Genomic DNA, 15,015 nt, shown 5'->3' on the forward strand with positions numbered 1-15,015 from the left:
TCTTTGCAGATCCTCAGTGGTATCCAGCAAGACAATCAATACGGTTAGACCCCAGTATGTAGGGGAGTTTCCCATAGGAGTAAATAACTTTTGTAGACAAAGTTTGCTTTTCTTTTATTAATGTTCACATAGGAGATGTTAATAACCACCTGCTCTCAGACCTCATCATTTACTAGACAAGGATGGGGAATATCAGGGATCTGCATTACTTTACTTAAGGTTGTGCAGCATAGATTCTGCTGAATTCTTAGTGTTTTATTGAACGGGATCGTATTTTGGAAATACATAAAAAATGGTTTGTGAAAAAGTTTATATTCGCCCAATTAGACTATAAAGTCTTCGCTGCTTGTTCTGTAACTATATGTGGAAGCTAGCGAGTGCAGGTGATGGGACTTCCATTATCCTGCTTATGACCACACTGTATGTACAATTTCCCTATATACTAATAAAGGAAGCAGTAATTTAACAGAAATCTTACATTTTGTTCCCCTCCAGTATCATTGAGATAGGGCACTGATGCTCTGGAGACAGAAGGCTGCACATTATGAACTTTATGTTTACAAGTATTTCCATGTCTTCATTATAGAGGGAAGGTCATTAAAAGATGAGGAAGTCCTGCGAGAGCTTCCAGTTGGCACCACAGCTACCTTATATTTTAGAGACTTAGGTCCTCAGGTCGGATGGACTATGGTAATACATCAAACATCACTTCTACATTGCAGTCCTCTAGTATCTGAAAGGGAATTCCAATTTAAAAATTTTTATAGCAACCTTTAAAATCTCTTGCAGCTTCAACAGTCGTACGGTCCCCCACTGGTCTCTTAATGACATGCCCTACCAACACATAAGCACTGCAGCCAATCATAGGTTGTAGCAGTGATTGCCTTATATACTGAAAGAACACTGTGTTAGAAACACCTACTCAATAATGGGTTGGCCCACTTTTTTGGGCAATCATAGCTTTCAGATTCCGCAAGGTGGCAAACATCCTCCATATTCAACTCAACCCATGCCCATTGCAGCAGCACTGATTTTGTGGATAATGCTGCCCCCTTGGAATACGGCTTCATGATATTTATTCCAGATGCAGATCCACCCATTCTTATGGTTAGGCTGAAAACAGGACTTGCCACTCCTGTTGACCTCCTGCTTTTTGCCCAAGGTTCATTGACGTCTTTCATTGTGTCAATTGAGATGTTGTTGCCGATTACATTGGGTCATCAGGGCCCATGTCATCGCCAACAACACCCTCCTATTGACCTCCAGTTAATGTGAAGTATGTCGCATGGTCCTTTGCGAAATTTGTCTAACTTTCCCACTGTTATATTGCTGGGTTAGTTGTTCCACTGTAGCACATTGTTGCTGAGATACCAGATATGCTACCTGATGCTCGCCTCTAGGATAAACCGCACACGGCCTGTGTGATCTTCTTATGGATATCTGTCCATGTTTTAACCAATCTTTGTACACTCTTGATACTGTGACTGTTTGAGACCACTGGCACCACATCTCCAGACACCAACAATCTGCATGCGGTCAAAATCCCTCAAGTCACCATATTTACCCATGAATGCCAAATGTTGCCTTCTGCTGTGCAGAAGAGAGCCACCACGTGGTACCACATTATTGATCACATAACACGCCAGCTGTTGCTAGTGCCGTAATCAATCGGTGTATATGGCCAAATAACCACTGCGACCAGTAATCGTGTTGGTAATGCACATCATTGCTGTAATGATGGGGACCATGGTCCTGTTGGCATTTGAGTAACAGGGGAATAAAAGGATACGTATGAACATATTTCTTACGTTGGCTCATGAGTAGCTTTCGGACAATTTTTTATAATTGGAAAAGCCCTTTAAGTTTAAAGTTGTATGAGATTAGAAAATTGTAATAATCTTTATTTTTTAACAGAATTTGCCCCATTCTTTTCCATAAGTCATGTATTGCAGCTCAGCCTCATTCATTTGTCTGCATTAGTTTTTAACATGAGGCCCATTATGCAGATGGGGAATTTTAGATAGACATTAGTAACAAAAAGGGATACTGTCACATCCCACCTGAGCGCACCACGCCCCGGACAAACGTGAATAGAAGGGGAATGTGCAAAACGGGCATCGAAACAGACTGAACAGGAAATGGGACTAGTGAGCAGACATCCCACAATACCTGACAAACACCAAAACACTTGCATTAGACTACCAACACGCATAAACAGATGGAATAGCTAAAGTATGTATGAGGTACTGGTTCATATTTTGGCCAAGATACTTAAGCTCATGAGCCCATGACAAGGGTTCTTGTTGTCTCATGAACTCCTACTCTAAAAAGACAACTTAAAGCCCAGGAAGTCCTGTCTGCACGTGGGGCAATTGTCCCAATAGGGATGGCCCAAGGCTGGAACCTAGGTGCCTGGCTCGCCATAGTAAATGGCAGCAAGCAGAACAGGACAATGTTCACATCAACTGACAAGCGAATCCCACCCAGAACCTCATGCATGTAGTAACACCAAGCAAACCATGCATAACTCTAAACACCAGGGTGATGAGAGGGAATGAGGAGAAAGATAAATGAGCAGCTCCCGCTAGCAAGAGGGGCTGGTATTTATGTGCACCAGACCGGTGGTGATTGGCTGACTGGAGAAATACACACCCAGCCAGCTCAATCATCCCACACCTGTGGAAATGTTCTCCTGGAAGGCCATAGAACTAGGAGCACAACGTGACAGATATGACATTCTTTTTAGTAGGGTCAACTGTCTCGTACATGTAAAGAAAGGAAAATTGGGGATACCTGCAACATTAAAAATTGGAGCCTGAAAAAGTTCTGCAAGTGTGACCCAATGTTGAATCTTTAATTTTTGGGTGGAGTTCTCATTTAAATTAATAGCTTAGTTAAAAGTATATCATTGTCTGTATTGTAGTTGTTCAGCCAAATCATAGGGACATTGTGTGGCTACAAATCCCCATGTAAATGGGCTGCCAAAATACAGCAATGGAAGTTTGCCATTGGAGATGTTTAAGCAGAGGAGCTGCAACACTTGGGAACGCATCTTAAAATGAGCCTCCAGTCAGTAGCTCAGACTTGATATGTCAGTACCTACAGAGGATGATTACCTGCTATTAATTCTTCCTCAGATTTTGTTTCTTGGCTGCTTTTTAGCTCGGCTCCATTAGGGCAAAGTTGTGATCTGTGGCTACAGTTTAACTACAATTCCTAATTTTAAGTAGTCTGTGACTAGAGATGAGTGAGCATACTCGGTTCGGGTGTTTTTTGCACTCGAGCACCGCTTTATCCGAGTAACTGACTACTCGGACAAAAAGATTCGGGGGGCAGTGTAGTGGAGCGGGGGGTAGCAGTGGGGAACAGGGGGAGCACTCTCCCCCCCCCCCACTCCCCTCTGCAACCCCCAGCTCACCCCCGGCGCCCCCCGAATCTTTTCGTCCGAGCAGTCAGTTACTCGGAAAAAGCGGTGCCCGAGTGCAAAAACACTCGAACCGAGTACGCTCGCTCATCTCTATCTGTGACACACCCCTTGTCTAATGATTGGTTTAGGCTGCCTCCTAATCTGAAGTAGTCTGTGACACACCCTCTGTCTAATAATTGGTTTAGGCTGCCTCCTAATCTGAAGTAGTCTGTGACACACCCTCTGTCTAATGATTGGTTTAGGTTGCCTCCTAATCTGAAGTAGTCTGTGACACACCCTCTGTCTAGCGATTGGTTTAGGTTGCCTTCTCTGTTTTATCAATTTTGATCTCCCAACTGGAAGGTTGCTTTGAAATATGAAAAAGCTGACAATAATTTATAAGGTTTTTGCTTATGAGAAACATGGCTCCGCTATTGTTGTATAAATTACTATTTTTCTTCTCCAGGTTTTTCTAACAGAATATGCAGGGCCCCTTTTTGTATACTTTTTGTTCTACTTCCGGATGCCTTTTTTCTATGGATTAGCCAAGGCTTTTACATCCAGTCCTCACTCCGTTGTTCAGTAAGTTCCATAATGAAGCAATGTTGCATTGACTGATGATCACTTCTGAGATGGGATATTCTGACCTGCTGATGATACGTCTTTTCTTTTACAGCTTAGCTTGCTGCTGTCATTCGTTCCACTATATCAAAAGATTGATTGAAACAATGTTTGTCCATCGATTTTCACATGGTACAATGCCGCTGAAGAGTATAGTAATGGTAAGGAATATGGCTGCTTTCATAGCACCCCCTACAAAGACCATTTATATAAAGAGAATGGCAGTTAGACATTTCTGAATCTGGAACTGTTATGTATAACGGAGTAGATCAATCTCTATTGCTCTCGCTACGATAGTTACATAATAATATGCTGTATGTTGTAGACTAGAAATAGTATACAGTACATATCAAGCTGAAGAACCGACACGAAAATGCTTGTGTTCTGACCAGTCACTGTACTCAACCTAATATCACTGTGTAATACATATATTAAAGGGGTTCTCCACTATGAACAATCCATACTAGTCTTCATAGAAAGGCCTCTTGACAATAAGCAGGACACAAAGGGGGAAGTTTACTAAACCTGGGATTTCCTGCACTGGGCTTACATAATTTTCTCTGGGGCACCTAGGCTTGGACAGGCCTACCAAGAAGACCAGTGTATCTCCTAAACTGCCCCCGAACCAACATGGATGCCTCCATTGTTTATAAGGGCTCTAAGCACAATGCTGGCAGTGTTCTTCTCTGTTCCTCCCCCATAGATCAGTGCACAGGGTGTCCCTTATTGGTTTGCCTGATATTCTGTCTTCACAACGGGGACCTGATCAGTTCTTACATGGGCCCCATCTGCCAAGCCAGATGGTCCATGGCATGATGGGCTTTAAAGGTTCTTTCTGCCTTGTTTTTTATGCTGAGTTCTGGCAACAGTTCCCAGAAGCTCATTTGCATGCAAATGAAACTGATAAAGTACTAATAGCAATTAGTGCCTATTAGTACTTTATGCAAAACTATCTCTGATCTTTCAATCTTTTAAAAGATTATCTGTGTTGCTATGAATGAATAGCTAAGAGCTATCTGCCATTGGCTGAGCGCTCAGCCAATAGCTAAACACTAGCTGCTATTGGCTGAGCCCTCAGCCAATCTGCACAGCCCTTTCAGGAGGCGGGGATTTTTAAATCCCCGTCTGCTGAAAGAACTCAGTAGCAGTGCCGGGGAGCCAGCCGGAGGAGGACGCGGCTGACAGCAGGAAAGGTGAGTAACTTTTTAATTATTTTTTTAACCACTTTTTTATGATTATCGGGGAAGGGCTTATATTTCAAGCCCTTCTCCGATAATCATTCTGCAGGGCTTGTCAGAAACCACTGCTTTCAATGGGATTGGCAGCAGTGCCAATCCCATTGAAAGCAATGGAATAGCATGCCGCTGACTTCTGCCACAGCTGTGACAGAGGATTCCTTCATCCCCGCGGTCCAGTGGAGAAAAAAACGCTAGTGGGTGGGAGCCCTAAGGGTTCCCTAACTGCCCAAAATCACCGCCATTGTTTGTAGAATGAAACCTGTCTTGAGCTGATGTGTGGACAAGGCCCAACCACTTTTTTTAAAACTCTTTTTATTGTCTTTTTTCTATAATCACAATATAAAACATTCGGAAATAAAATATCGCATATTGACATACAATACAGTTGATTTACATTCTTGCACAAGGGGAAAAACAATTGTTCATATCTTATCTTTACTGTTAATTACCAATATTCCTATGCACATTCAAATTACTAAGCGTATTGTCAGGCCCAACCACTTTTAAGATTCTTCATATTTAGTAGAATATCAGTATCATCCGACTTTCATGCTCCTATTCTGGGTGTGGAAAGTATGCAAAATCAATTTCAAAGACGCTCAACTGAGGTAGTCGAGTTAAAGACAGCGATACGCCAGGCTGCCAAAAAACGTTTAATCTCTTCTGCCAATTTTGCTTAAATGTAACTGCAATTGGCACCATTTCTGATGTGTCTGCTATTATTTGCAATGCCTAAAGTTTAATTGTGCTTTTCCAATGAGCTGAAGTGAAAGCATCTTCTCTTGAGACCCCTTTGGTGTTATCAATGACAAAATAAATGTTGACAAAGTAAAATAAGCATCTTCATAAATCAGCGTTTGTGGATTAAATAATATATCCTGCGTGTAGCAGAAAACTGTTCAACATCCCAAATATAAGATATGCAAGCATTACTTTGCATTAAAGCGATTATTTCTTATGAGTTTGTTCACATGTATACATTTTATTATGCATATTTGTCCTTGAGCATTATGGGAGTTTGCAGAGATTTCTCATTATGCAATGCAAATAGTGAAATTTACTTTAAAGTCTGCAAAATAATCATTTTTAGCATTTTTTTGTGTCTAGACTATTTAACTGTAAATGTAGGACATAACTTTGTCTGTGACGTAACTCTAGACTGGCTGTCTGTTTTACATGAATGGGTTTTTAAGTACTGTTGCGTTGAGTGCTTTTCTAAATTCCGGGAAGTATATACGATATGAGAGGGCAGGAATTCTATAGCCACCTTATTTCACTAATTTGTCCTTCTGAAATCCACAATTTCAATTTAAAGGGATTTCTGAGTTGATCAATTACAGTCCGTCGCTCGGGACTCCGACCGATCAGCTGATTGTGCACCCGCTGACAGCACTGCAATTACAAAGGGGTTATTAACCCTTTGCAATCCAATTTTGGATTCAGGGTTTCCTAGGGGGGTTTCTCTTTCTGCCATTATACAATGGTGCCATCTGTTGGCTAGAGCCAGTACTGCGGTATGGGACATGCTGGAGAGGCTCCGACAACAGAGCGGCCAGTACTATACAGTAAGAATACCCTGCCGGACGTCTTCTGACATCAGAGCTGTACAGCCTTCAATCAGAATGTCTTTAGACGTCAGACAGTGAATTGGAAAGGGTTAATAGTATTTTTCCCGGAAAACCTCTTTAATGGTGCATCACAGAGCATTTTCACACGGCATTAAAAGTAGCAGATCGGCATTGGATTTTTTTCGACACAGATCTGCTACATAATCCATGGCAGAAATCCAAGATTTCGGCCAAATACACACGAGTATATGCATATTTGCGCATGCATTTTTTGGCACGATGATAAAATGGGATCTTTGCAGTAAAGTTTGCTAAAAGAGGATAGATATCACAAAAACATTGCATGTCTACAGGCAGCTATAGTGGTCTATGTACAGGGGCGTAACTAAAGGCTCAGGGGCCCTGATGCAAAAGGTGAACTGGGCCCCCCCCCCCCTCTATCTGTATCTGTACCCGTACCCATACCTAAACCATGCTGCACAGAGGCATAACTTGAAGCTTCTGGGCCCCAATGCAAAACCTGTAACAGGGCCCCCAACTATAATGCTTTATTCATAGTACTGGGCTCCCTATATGGAGAAGGGAGGCCTTATGGTCCCCCTAAGGCTCCTGGGCCCGGGTGCAACCGCATCCCCTGCACCCTCTATAGTTACGCCTCTGTCTATGTATGTTTAGATCCCCCTCTCTGTAGAGAGCTCTGTTGCCCACAAACATAAGTTTTGGTTCAGCACCTGTAATGAAACTGAAGGTCCAGTTATGCCTTCAATTAAGGGGTCTGGATGGTGCTGGAGGCACAAGAAATTCATCATCCTCTTGCTTTCTGTGGATCTCCACCACTTCTCCTATCAATACCTTTTGCTGAGGGTCTATTTGCAGGATAGGCAGTACGCAGCATTGTGCAAAGAGTATTTACTTGACGATTTATCCAATATGAGTCATATATACAGATTTGGCAACTCTGTATGTGCAACCTCTACTTTCCAAAACTATTAGGTGTGATGATGGTACAATGATTACTACTGAGTTCGGATGTACAAGCTATGTAACTCCAACCCAAGTTTTGGGTGAAAACTAATATGGATGGGATAAAAATAACTTTGATATGGAAGAATTAATAAAGTTGTGTTAAATTGAATTCAAGATGGCAGCATTCAAAATGGCTGTCATGTTGATCACATGGCCTAACGGGTTCCCCCTTTCCCTGCAGCTTGAATGCAAAATTGGATCTTCGTTTGCCAAACCATTTTCATTCTATATGGGTGTTTCCATACTTTTGAGGCACCCTGTACATTGTCAAACCTACAATAGATGACCCTTAAAGTATGGCATACTGTCTTTTATCTTTCTCCTGAGGAGGCTAATTGGTTTCTGAATACTCCCCTGTGGGGTAATCTACTTTTACCCGATCTGCATCACTTTACCCAATTTGCATTTTGGAGGCTCTGATATAGTAGGTGAGGGCACTTTCTGCACGGTTCAGGAGCTGCAATTCTATTTTAATATTCCAGATAACTCCTACTTCAGGTATTGCCAGCTGCGGCATGCTGTTAGAGCCCAGTTTGAGGGTCTCACCATCTTTCTCCTTGACCCTTTTGGAAGATTTGGCCAAAGTGTTAACCTTGTGAAGCCACTAGTTTTCACAATCACTTAACATGTAATTTTGCACCTTTAAATGAAACGGCCCTCCAGAAACGGATGTTGGATATCCCAGATCTGGACTGTGAAGAAGGTGGGGATATCCTGGCTGGATCGGGTCCTCCCCTGGTCACTATTAGGGATAAATTGATTCAAGTTAAATTTTTACACAGAATTTACTACACCCCCTTTCACTCAGGGCCCTTTTATATGGGATGACTTGTTGGGTGCAGATGCCCGACAGGTCGTCCCAGCAATGATCGTTCCAGTGCTTTTACATAGGAACGATCATCGTTCAGTGAATGGAGGCGATGCGGTCTGGGGATGGTTCCGGTCCGCACGACTCCATTCATAGTAAAAGAGGCAGTCGTTCAAAGAGAAACAACTGCCTGTTAACACGGGCCGATTGTTGTTCAGTTTTTATGCATACATAAACTGAACAACTAACGATAAGTCAACAAATTATCTTTCATCGTTCAGTCAGTGCATGCATTTACACTAAAGGATATCAGCCCATGTAAACGGGTCCTTACATATTGGGGGTCTGTCTCAGCAAACTACCCACAATGCTTAACTAATATAGAGATGGTTCAGCAGATGTCATGGGAATGTAACACTTTGCCAGACAACTGGTGAGATGTTCTTGAATTCATGGAGTCTCATTATGGGACACCAAAAACCATGCATCCTAAGGTTTATCTTTTCAGACTTGTGCATGATATCTTGGGGAATGTGGCGACCCGCACCCTGTACAACTTTTGTTTTTCAATGCGAAGAAAGTAATTATACTCAATTGGAAGCATCCTAAGCTGCCGACTAGGGCTGCCTGGATCCAGGTGGTCAATGCCGTAGCACCCCTGAATAAGCTAACATGTCTGGCCCAGGGTTGCCCTGACAAATTAGATAAAATTTGGGTTGTTGGACAAATTGCCCAGTGACTGCATCAGAGATGGCTGCTTAAAGGGAACCTGTCAGCAGTTGAACCCTACTAAAACTACAGGGGCAGAATACTGAATTAGAGCAGTTTCCATAAATGACTTTACTTTTCTTTGAAGTCATACCTACATAAAATGACTTTTAAAATCTCCCTCATGCAAATGTCCGCAGTTCGGTCTAGTGGGCAGGCCTGGACTGTTGCTTCTAGCCGGAGTTGCCCTTCTCAGCTGTGGGGCTCATGTCATCCCTTGAAGTGCTTTGATCTCTCATACATGCGCCAGACGTTCGCGGACCGACGCATGTGCAGATGGGAACTACGGATCTGCCCACAAAAGGGATACATGATCTGTGCATGCGCCATTCACAAAATTCCACTGCATGCATGAGAGATCCAAACATTCCAGTAGACGACGTGAACCCCGCAGATAAAGTGGGCAGGATTTATGCAAACAACTCCATCCACAAGATATAGTCCGCACCTGCCCACAGGACCAGACCTCAGACATTTGCAAAGAGAGATTTTAAGTCATCTTCATTTTATGCTTTCAAAAGGAAAGATAAAGTTATTTATGGAAATTGCTCTCATTCAGTGCTTTGCCCTCGTAGTTAATCTAGTAGGGTTCCCTTTAATTGCCTTGATGCACAGGAGCCCCCGTTTTGTAGAGTCCTGCTTTTTCCGTATTTTTCCTTTCAGTTGTGCTGTGTGGATTTATTGTGTTTCCCTCCCCCCCCCCTTCTTTATCTTGGACTCCCCGCTTGGGAATCCTTCTCTCTTGGTTTTGTAGTAAAACAAAAAAAAGGACGAAAAAATGGATTTAATCAATGCATGCTAAGAGTTTCTTTGCACAGTTTCTGACACAATATTTGGCATTTTGTACGTTATCATGTATCCGTTTCTCTTATTCTGTTGTATTGCTGGAAATGCTTTGATGCCGCATTCCCCATATGTTACTCTTTAACAAACATTCCTTTAAAAATGTCTACAATGAATTGGGCCACTTTTTCCTAATTGGGGATGCAGTTTCACATGTGCTGTCAAAATCAGTGCAGATTGGGTGCAATTGTAACTGGTCTCCACCACAAGTATGGGTGGAGACCTAGTGACAGGCTGTATCCGCCCTGTGAACGCCCCCAAGCTACTGATTGGCTGCATGGTGCAAGGTCCTAGCAACGTGTGTAGTAACATTTGGCTGGGCTGAAGGGTTAGGGTTAGTTTTTGTGTTAGGCTTACATTATTAGCTGAAGTCAATCCTCATGCTAATGCTATCACTCTCCTCAGAGCAGCCATCCCCCTACCATATCCCCTGCCAAACCGCCTGCTGATTGCTCTGTTATCACTCTACCAGAAGCTCTCGAATCTCCACTGCAGACGGCCATCGCAAGCGGTAGAGTGACAGCGGGGCAATCAGCAGGCGATTTGGCGGCGGAGATGGAAGGGGACAGCTGCTCCGGGGAGAGTGATAGCAGCAGAATGAGGAGTGACATCAGCTAATAATGTAAGCCATGCACGAAAACTAACCCTAACCCTCCAGCCCAGCCAAAAGTCACCATACACGTTGCTAGGACCTTGCACAAGGCAGCCAATCAGTAGCTTGAGGGCATTCAAAGGACAAATACAGCCAATCACTAGGTCTCCACCCATACTTGTGGTGGTGACAAGATACACCAGTACCTGCAGATTGGGCCATCTAGGTCTAGCTGATAACAGAGGAATTTAAAACTGTTTTCCATATTGGATTTCCTATATTGAAACAGTCATTGAATCCTGATCTTCTAGTCATGCGTTATGGACTACAATATTTTAGTTCTGCAACAGCACATGTATTTCTATTTATTTCATTGTATTATGTTGTTAACATGTTGTTTTTCTATTTTCCTAAGGATCTTGGCTACAGTAGTTTGGTATTGTACAATGGGATAACTGTGAGATTGTTTTACAGAACTGTTTCTACTACTGGGGGTTTGCAGCGTGGCTTGCATACTATATCAATCACCCTCTGTACACTCCACCCTGTAAGTCTGAGAGAGTGCTGTCTTGTAGTAAACGTTTCCAGTGTGATCTTCAAGATCCAGATCCATCATTTGTTTCCTTTTAATGTCTTACAGCTTATGGAAAAAAGCAGATCAGCTTATCTATGATCATGTTTCTGGTGGGTATTTTCACAATTAAATATTGTTTGTGCCTTTTCATAGCAAATCATAGAAATCATAACATACTGCAGCTTTTATTCTGGCCACTAGATGTCAGCATAATATGCCATAGCCCAGATTGTTGATTTACAGCCTGCTGTAAAATGGAATTTAATCACATAATTATCCCAAGTTATATATTTTTCATATATAGTACATTATTTTACATTGCCACCTCTTTAGTAGCTATTATTTAGTCTATTCTATGTTTTTTACAGATATGTGAAACTGGGAATTTCTCCATTCATGTAGCACTGAGTAATCTGAGAATAGAAGGTACGCAATTTATGCTATTATTTTTTCCCATGTGACTACAACTGAAACTTGCAATAGGTGTACAAATAAGATTGTAAAGAGGGAAGATACCAATGTTTAGGTCTTAGGAGTTGTAACTGGATAGTTGAACCTCTGCAATAAATGTCAAATTTGCAAATCTTTTTATGCAATTATTAAAGTTATGTGGTAGAATTCTGGAGGCATGAAGTTGCTCTTTGCATCATTGTACTGCTTTATTTGTTAGGAAAGTTGATCCTTTATGTCACAGGGTTTGGACAGCGACACAGGTTACAGAATACAATGTAGACAACAGAGTTACAGAGATAGGTACTTTTTTATTTTAAGCAAATAACTGAGAAAAAGCAATGATATGCGGTTTAGCAAGCAATTCAGGATACAAATGACAGTCATGGTACAGTGACGTAATCCTGGCACTACGTCTAACTAAAGGCCCATTTAGACATAACGATAATTGCTAAAAAGCCGTCTTTTGAGCGATAATCGTTGTGTGTAACTGCACTTACATCGTGCCGTTTTCGTTAACCAGTCGCTCATCGTGGTCTTTCAGCATGCTGAAAGACAATGATGAGCCTTATCAGGGATTCACAGCGGGATACAGATGATACTATTGTTTCAGTTGTATCCTGCTCCCTGAAGACAGGCAGCGTATGAAGAACACAGCTGTCCAGCTGTGTTCTTCATACCCTGCTCGGAGCGCTCGGCTGTATAACAGCTGGGCGCTCTGAGCAGAGGACAGCTGGATGCAGAAGACAAGCGGCCCTGCTTGTCTTCTGCATCCCCCGCTCGGAGCACTCGGCTTGTCTTCTGCATTCCCCGCTTGCAGCGTAAGGTGATCGCTCAACATTTGAGCGATCACCTTGCGCTGTAAATGGACACAATGATTATCGCTCAAAAGACATCTTTTGAGCGATAATCATTATGTCTAAATGGGCCTTAAGGCCTACAACTGTTATGTGTACCAGGAAATAACAGTTTTTCACACTTCGTTTCAATTAGTTACACACACACTTGCAATAAAGTAAAACTTCAGTACAGTCTACTAGAACAGTAATCATGGTTTAACATATATGTAGTTCATAAATAACAGAAATACTGTCTGTGACCTGTGGATTTATCAAGACCCTACTACTAGTGTCCAATAGTTTTAAGGCTCAATCCTAGTAAAAGTCCCAGTCACCATTCACTGATAAATATTCGAGTCTTCTCTCAACTGTCACAAACAATCATATTAGATTAGTAAAATGAACAGCAGGCCTGCTAAACCTCTGACCTGTCACTTTTGATGTGCGCACTGTCCGATTTTTTTTGTTTTTTTAATGAGGCTAGCCGATACTGATGCAATCCTCAATGTGCTCCTGTGGGTCAAGATGTGTGGCTTCATAGTGCAGTCTGAACATACCCTCTCCATTGCAGAGTGTCGCACTTCAGTTGGCAGCTCCTCAGCAGCTTTGACACACTCTACTATGGTCCTTTGGCAACTCCAGGTGGACTCTAGTAGTTTAATGCAAGCTCCCTCAGCATGTCTACAGCAGCTCTTGCTGCTCAACCTGCTGCACTCCAGTAACTCTGCAGGCTATCGCGCCTGGCTCTTTCACACAGTCTCTACCTCTTCTTAGTAGCATCAATACTCTTTATAGGACACTGTAACTTTTGGGACCTTTCCAGGCGGAGGAGCTTAGATCCTCATTCAGTCCCTTACACTGAGCTATCTAATCCATCCATCCAGTCCTGGAGCGGTCAGGGCTTAACATGATGAAATCACTGGATGGAGCCTAGTTCAGAGCCTCTGTTCAGCTCCTCTTGTTAACCCTTTTCTTCCTCTACCAAGCTCAGAGCTGCTTGTCTTAGTAAGGGAGAGATAGCAACACTTTATATATCATACCCATATATCATACCCCCTAAGATTTGAATTTCAAATTGGGTCATGTTTTAAGACAGACATCAATTCGGCCCAGGAACACACTTAAAAAGCATAGAAACTAGCTTTTAGACAGATTAGTAGAAATCCCATTTTCCAAGACATTCCAATGAAATAAGCATACTGTGGATTTCATAATCTGCAATATGCCTCAAAACGACCCCATGGTCCGGTATAAACAAAGATGGCTGGACCGCTTCTCTAACTACCTGATGCACACTGTACATAGTATGCATTGATAGCCAAGACACTACATGCTGGTCTGATTGGCTAATTCTACTCACATGGGCAACACTGGTCAATCAAAGCAGGTGTAGTTTCTTAGACTAATGATGCATACTAATGCACGATGTGCATCAGATAGATAAACGGCCATCCTTGTTTGTCCAGGACTGGAGGGCCACTTTAAATCTGTATTAGAATCTGTTACATGTGAATGGTGTTTTGCAAAGCCCCATTCAGTAGCACTGTACTGTGAACTTGTTGGCAACTTTTTGCAGATTTGCACTGGAAATCCCCAACCTATGAACATCACCTAACACGTGTCTAAATCTTCCAGGCTCCAGATTGCGGAGGTATCCCTTTCCAACCCGAAACCCTTTTACATGGTTGTTCTTCTTTGTGTCATGTCCTAACTATACCTATGAGGTACGTATTGGCAACTCATCATTCAGTGATGAAATTAAAGTCCTAATCTGATTAACGTTAATGCTGGATATAATGGAAGTTCTGGCAGAAGCATCTGTAAGTGCGCTGACGGCCCTTTCTCCTGCTGACATATATAACAAATTGGGTGCAAGTACTTATCTAGATGTGCAGTGAATTCAGCTTCTCTTCTAAAGCTAGATTTAATTGTAGCAGAAGATAAGACACTTATGTAGCATGTGAAGAAGAAGGAAGGAGATACATCTATAGGGGCTGTCTTACTAGATATTGATTATGCTGGGAAAAGTAGCAGCCAGACAGACCTTTACATACGGTTATATGAAGGCCAGTCAGATGAATGGCTGATCATGTAATTAATGGATGACTCAAGTCCGCTGAAGCACTATGGGTCATAGAAGGGGGTCATAACTGGTGGAAACCCCCTTCTCTGATACCTATATGGCATGCAGACAGGAGCAGTCTTAGTGAAACAACCATATAACCCATTGTATATATACTTTTAGTACCTGCTGTTGGAATAGTTTGCTTAGCTTGTTGGGC

The 15,015-nt window shown here is 42.3% G+C and overlaps 1 protein-coding gene across 1 annotated transcript in view; it reads left to right on the plus strand.

Moving 5' to 3' along the window:
- LOC136620305 (very-long-chain enoyl-CoA reductase-like) overlaps positions 1-15,015 on the plus strand; it is a 46,213-nt gene that overhangs the window by 29,842 nt on the left and 1,356 nt on the right. The window contains exons 5-12 of the mRNA XM_066595005.1: positions 10-54; positions 587-690; positions 3,873-3,988; positions 4,083-4,188; positions 11,345-11,417; positions 11,511-11,554; positions 11,813-11,870; positions 14,369-14,457. Coding sequence (XP_066451102.1) covers positions 10-54; positions 587-690; positions 3,873-3,988; positions 4,083-4,188; positions 11,345-11,417; positions 11,511-11,554; positions 11,813-11,870; positions 14,369-14,457 — 635 coding nt within the window. The remainder of the gene's footprint in view (positions 1-9; positions 55-586; positions 691-3,872; positions 3,989-4,082; positions 4,189-11,344; positions 11,418-11,510; positions 11,555-11,812; positions 11,871-14,368; positions 14,458-15,015) is intronic.

The sequence above is a fragment of the Eleutherodactylus coqui genome, chromosome 3, assembly GCF_035609145.1.
Source record: "Eleutherodactylus coqui strain aEleCoq1 chromosome 3, aEleCoq1.hap1, whole genome shotgun sequence".
NCBI classification, from domain to species: Eukaryota; Metazoa; Chordata; class Amphibia; order Anura; family Eleutherodactylidae; genus Eleutherodactylus; species Eleutherodactylus coqui.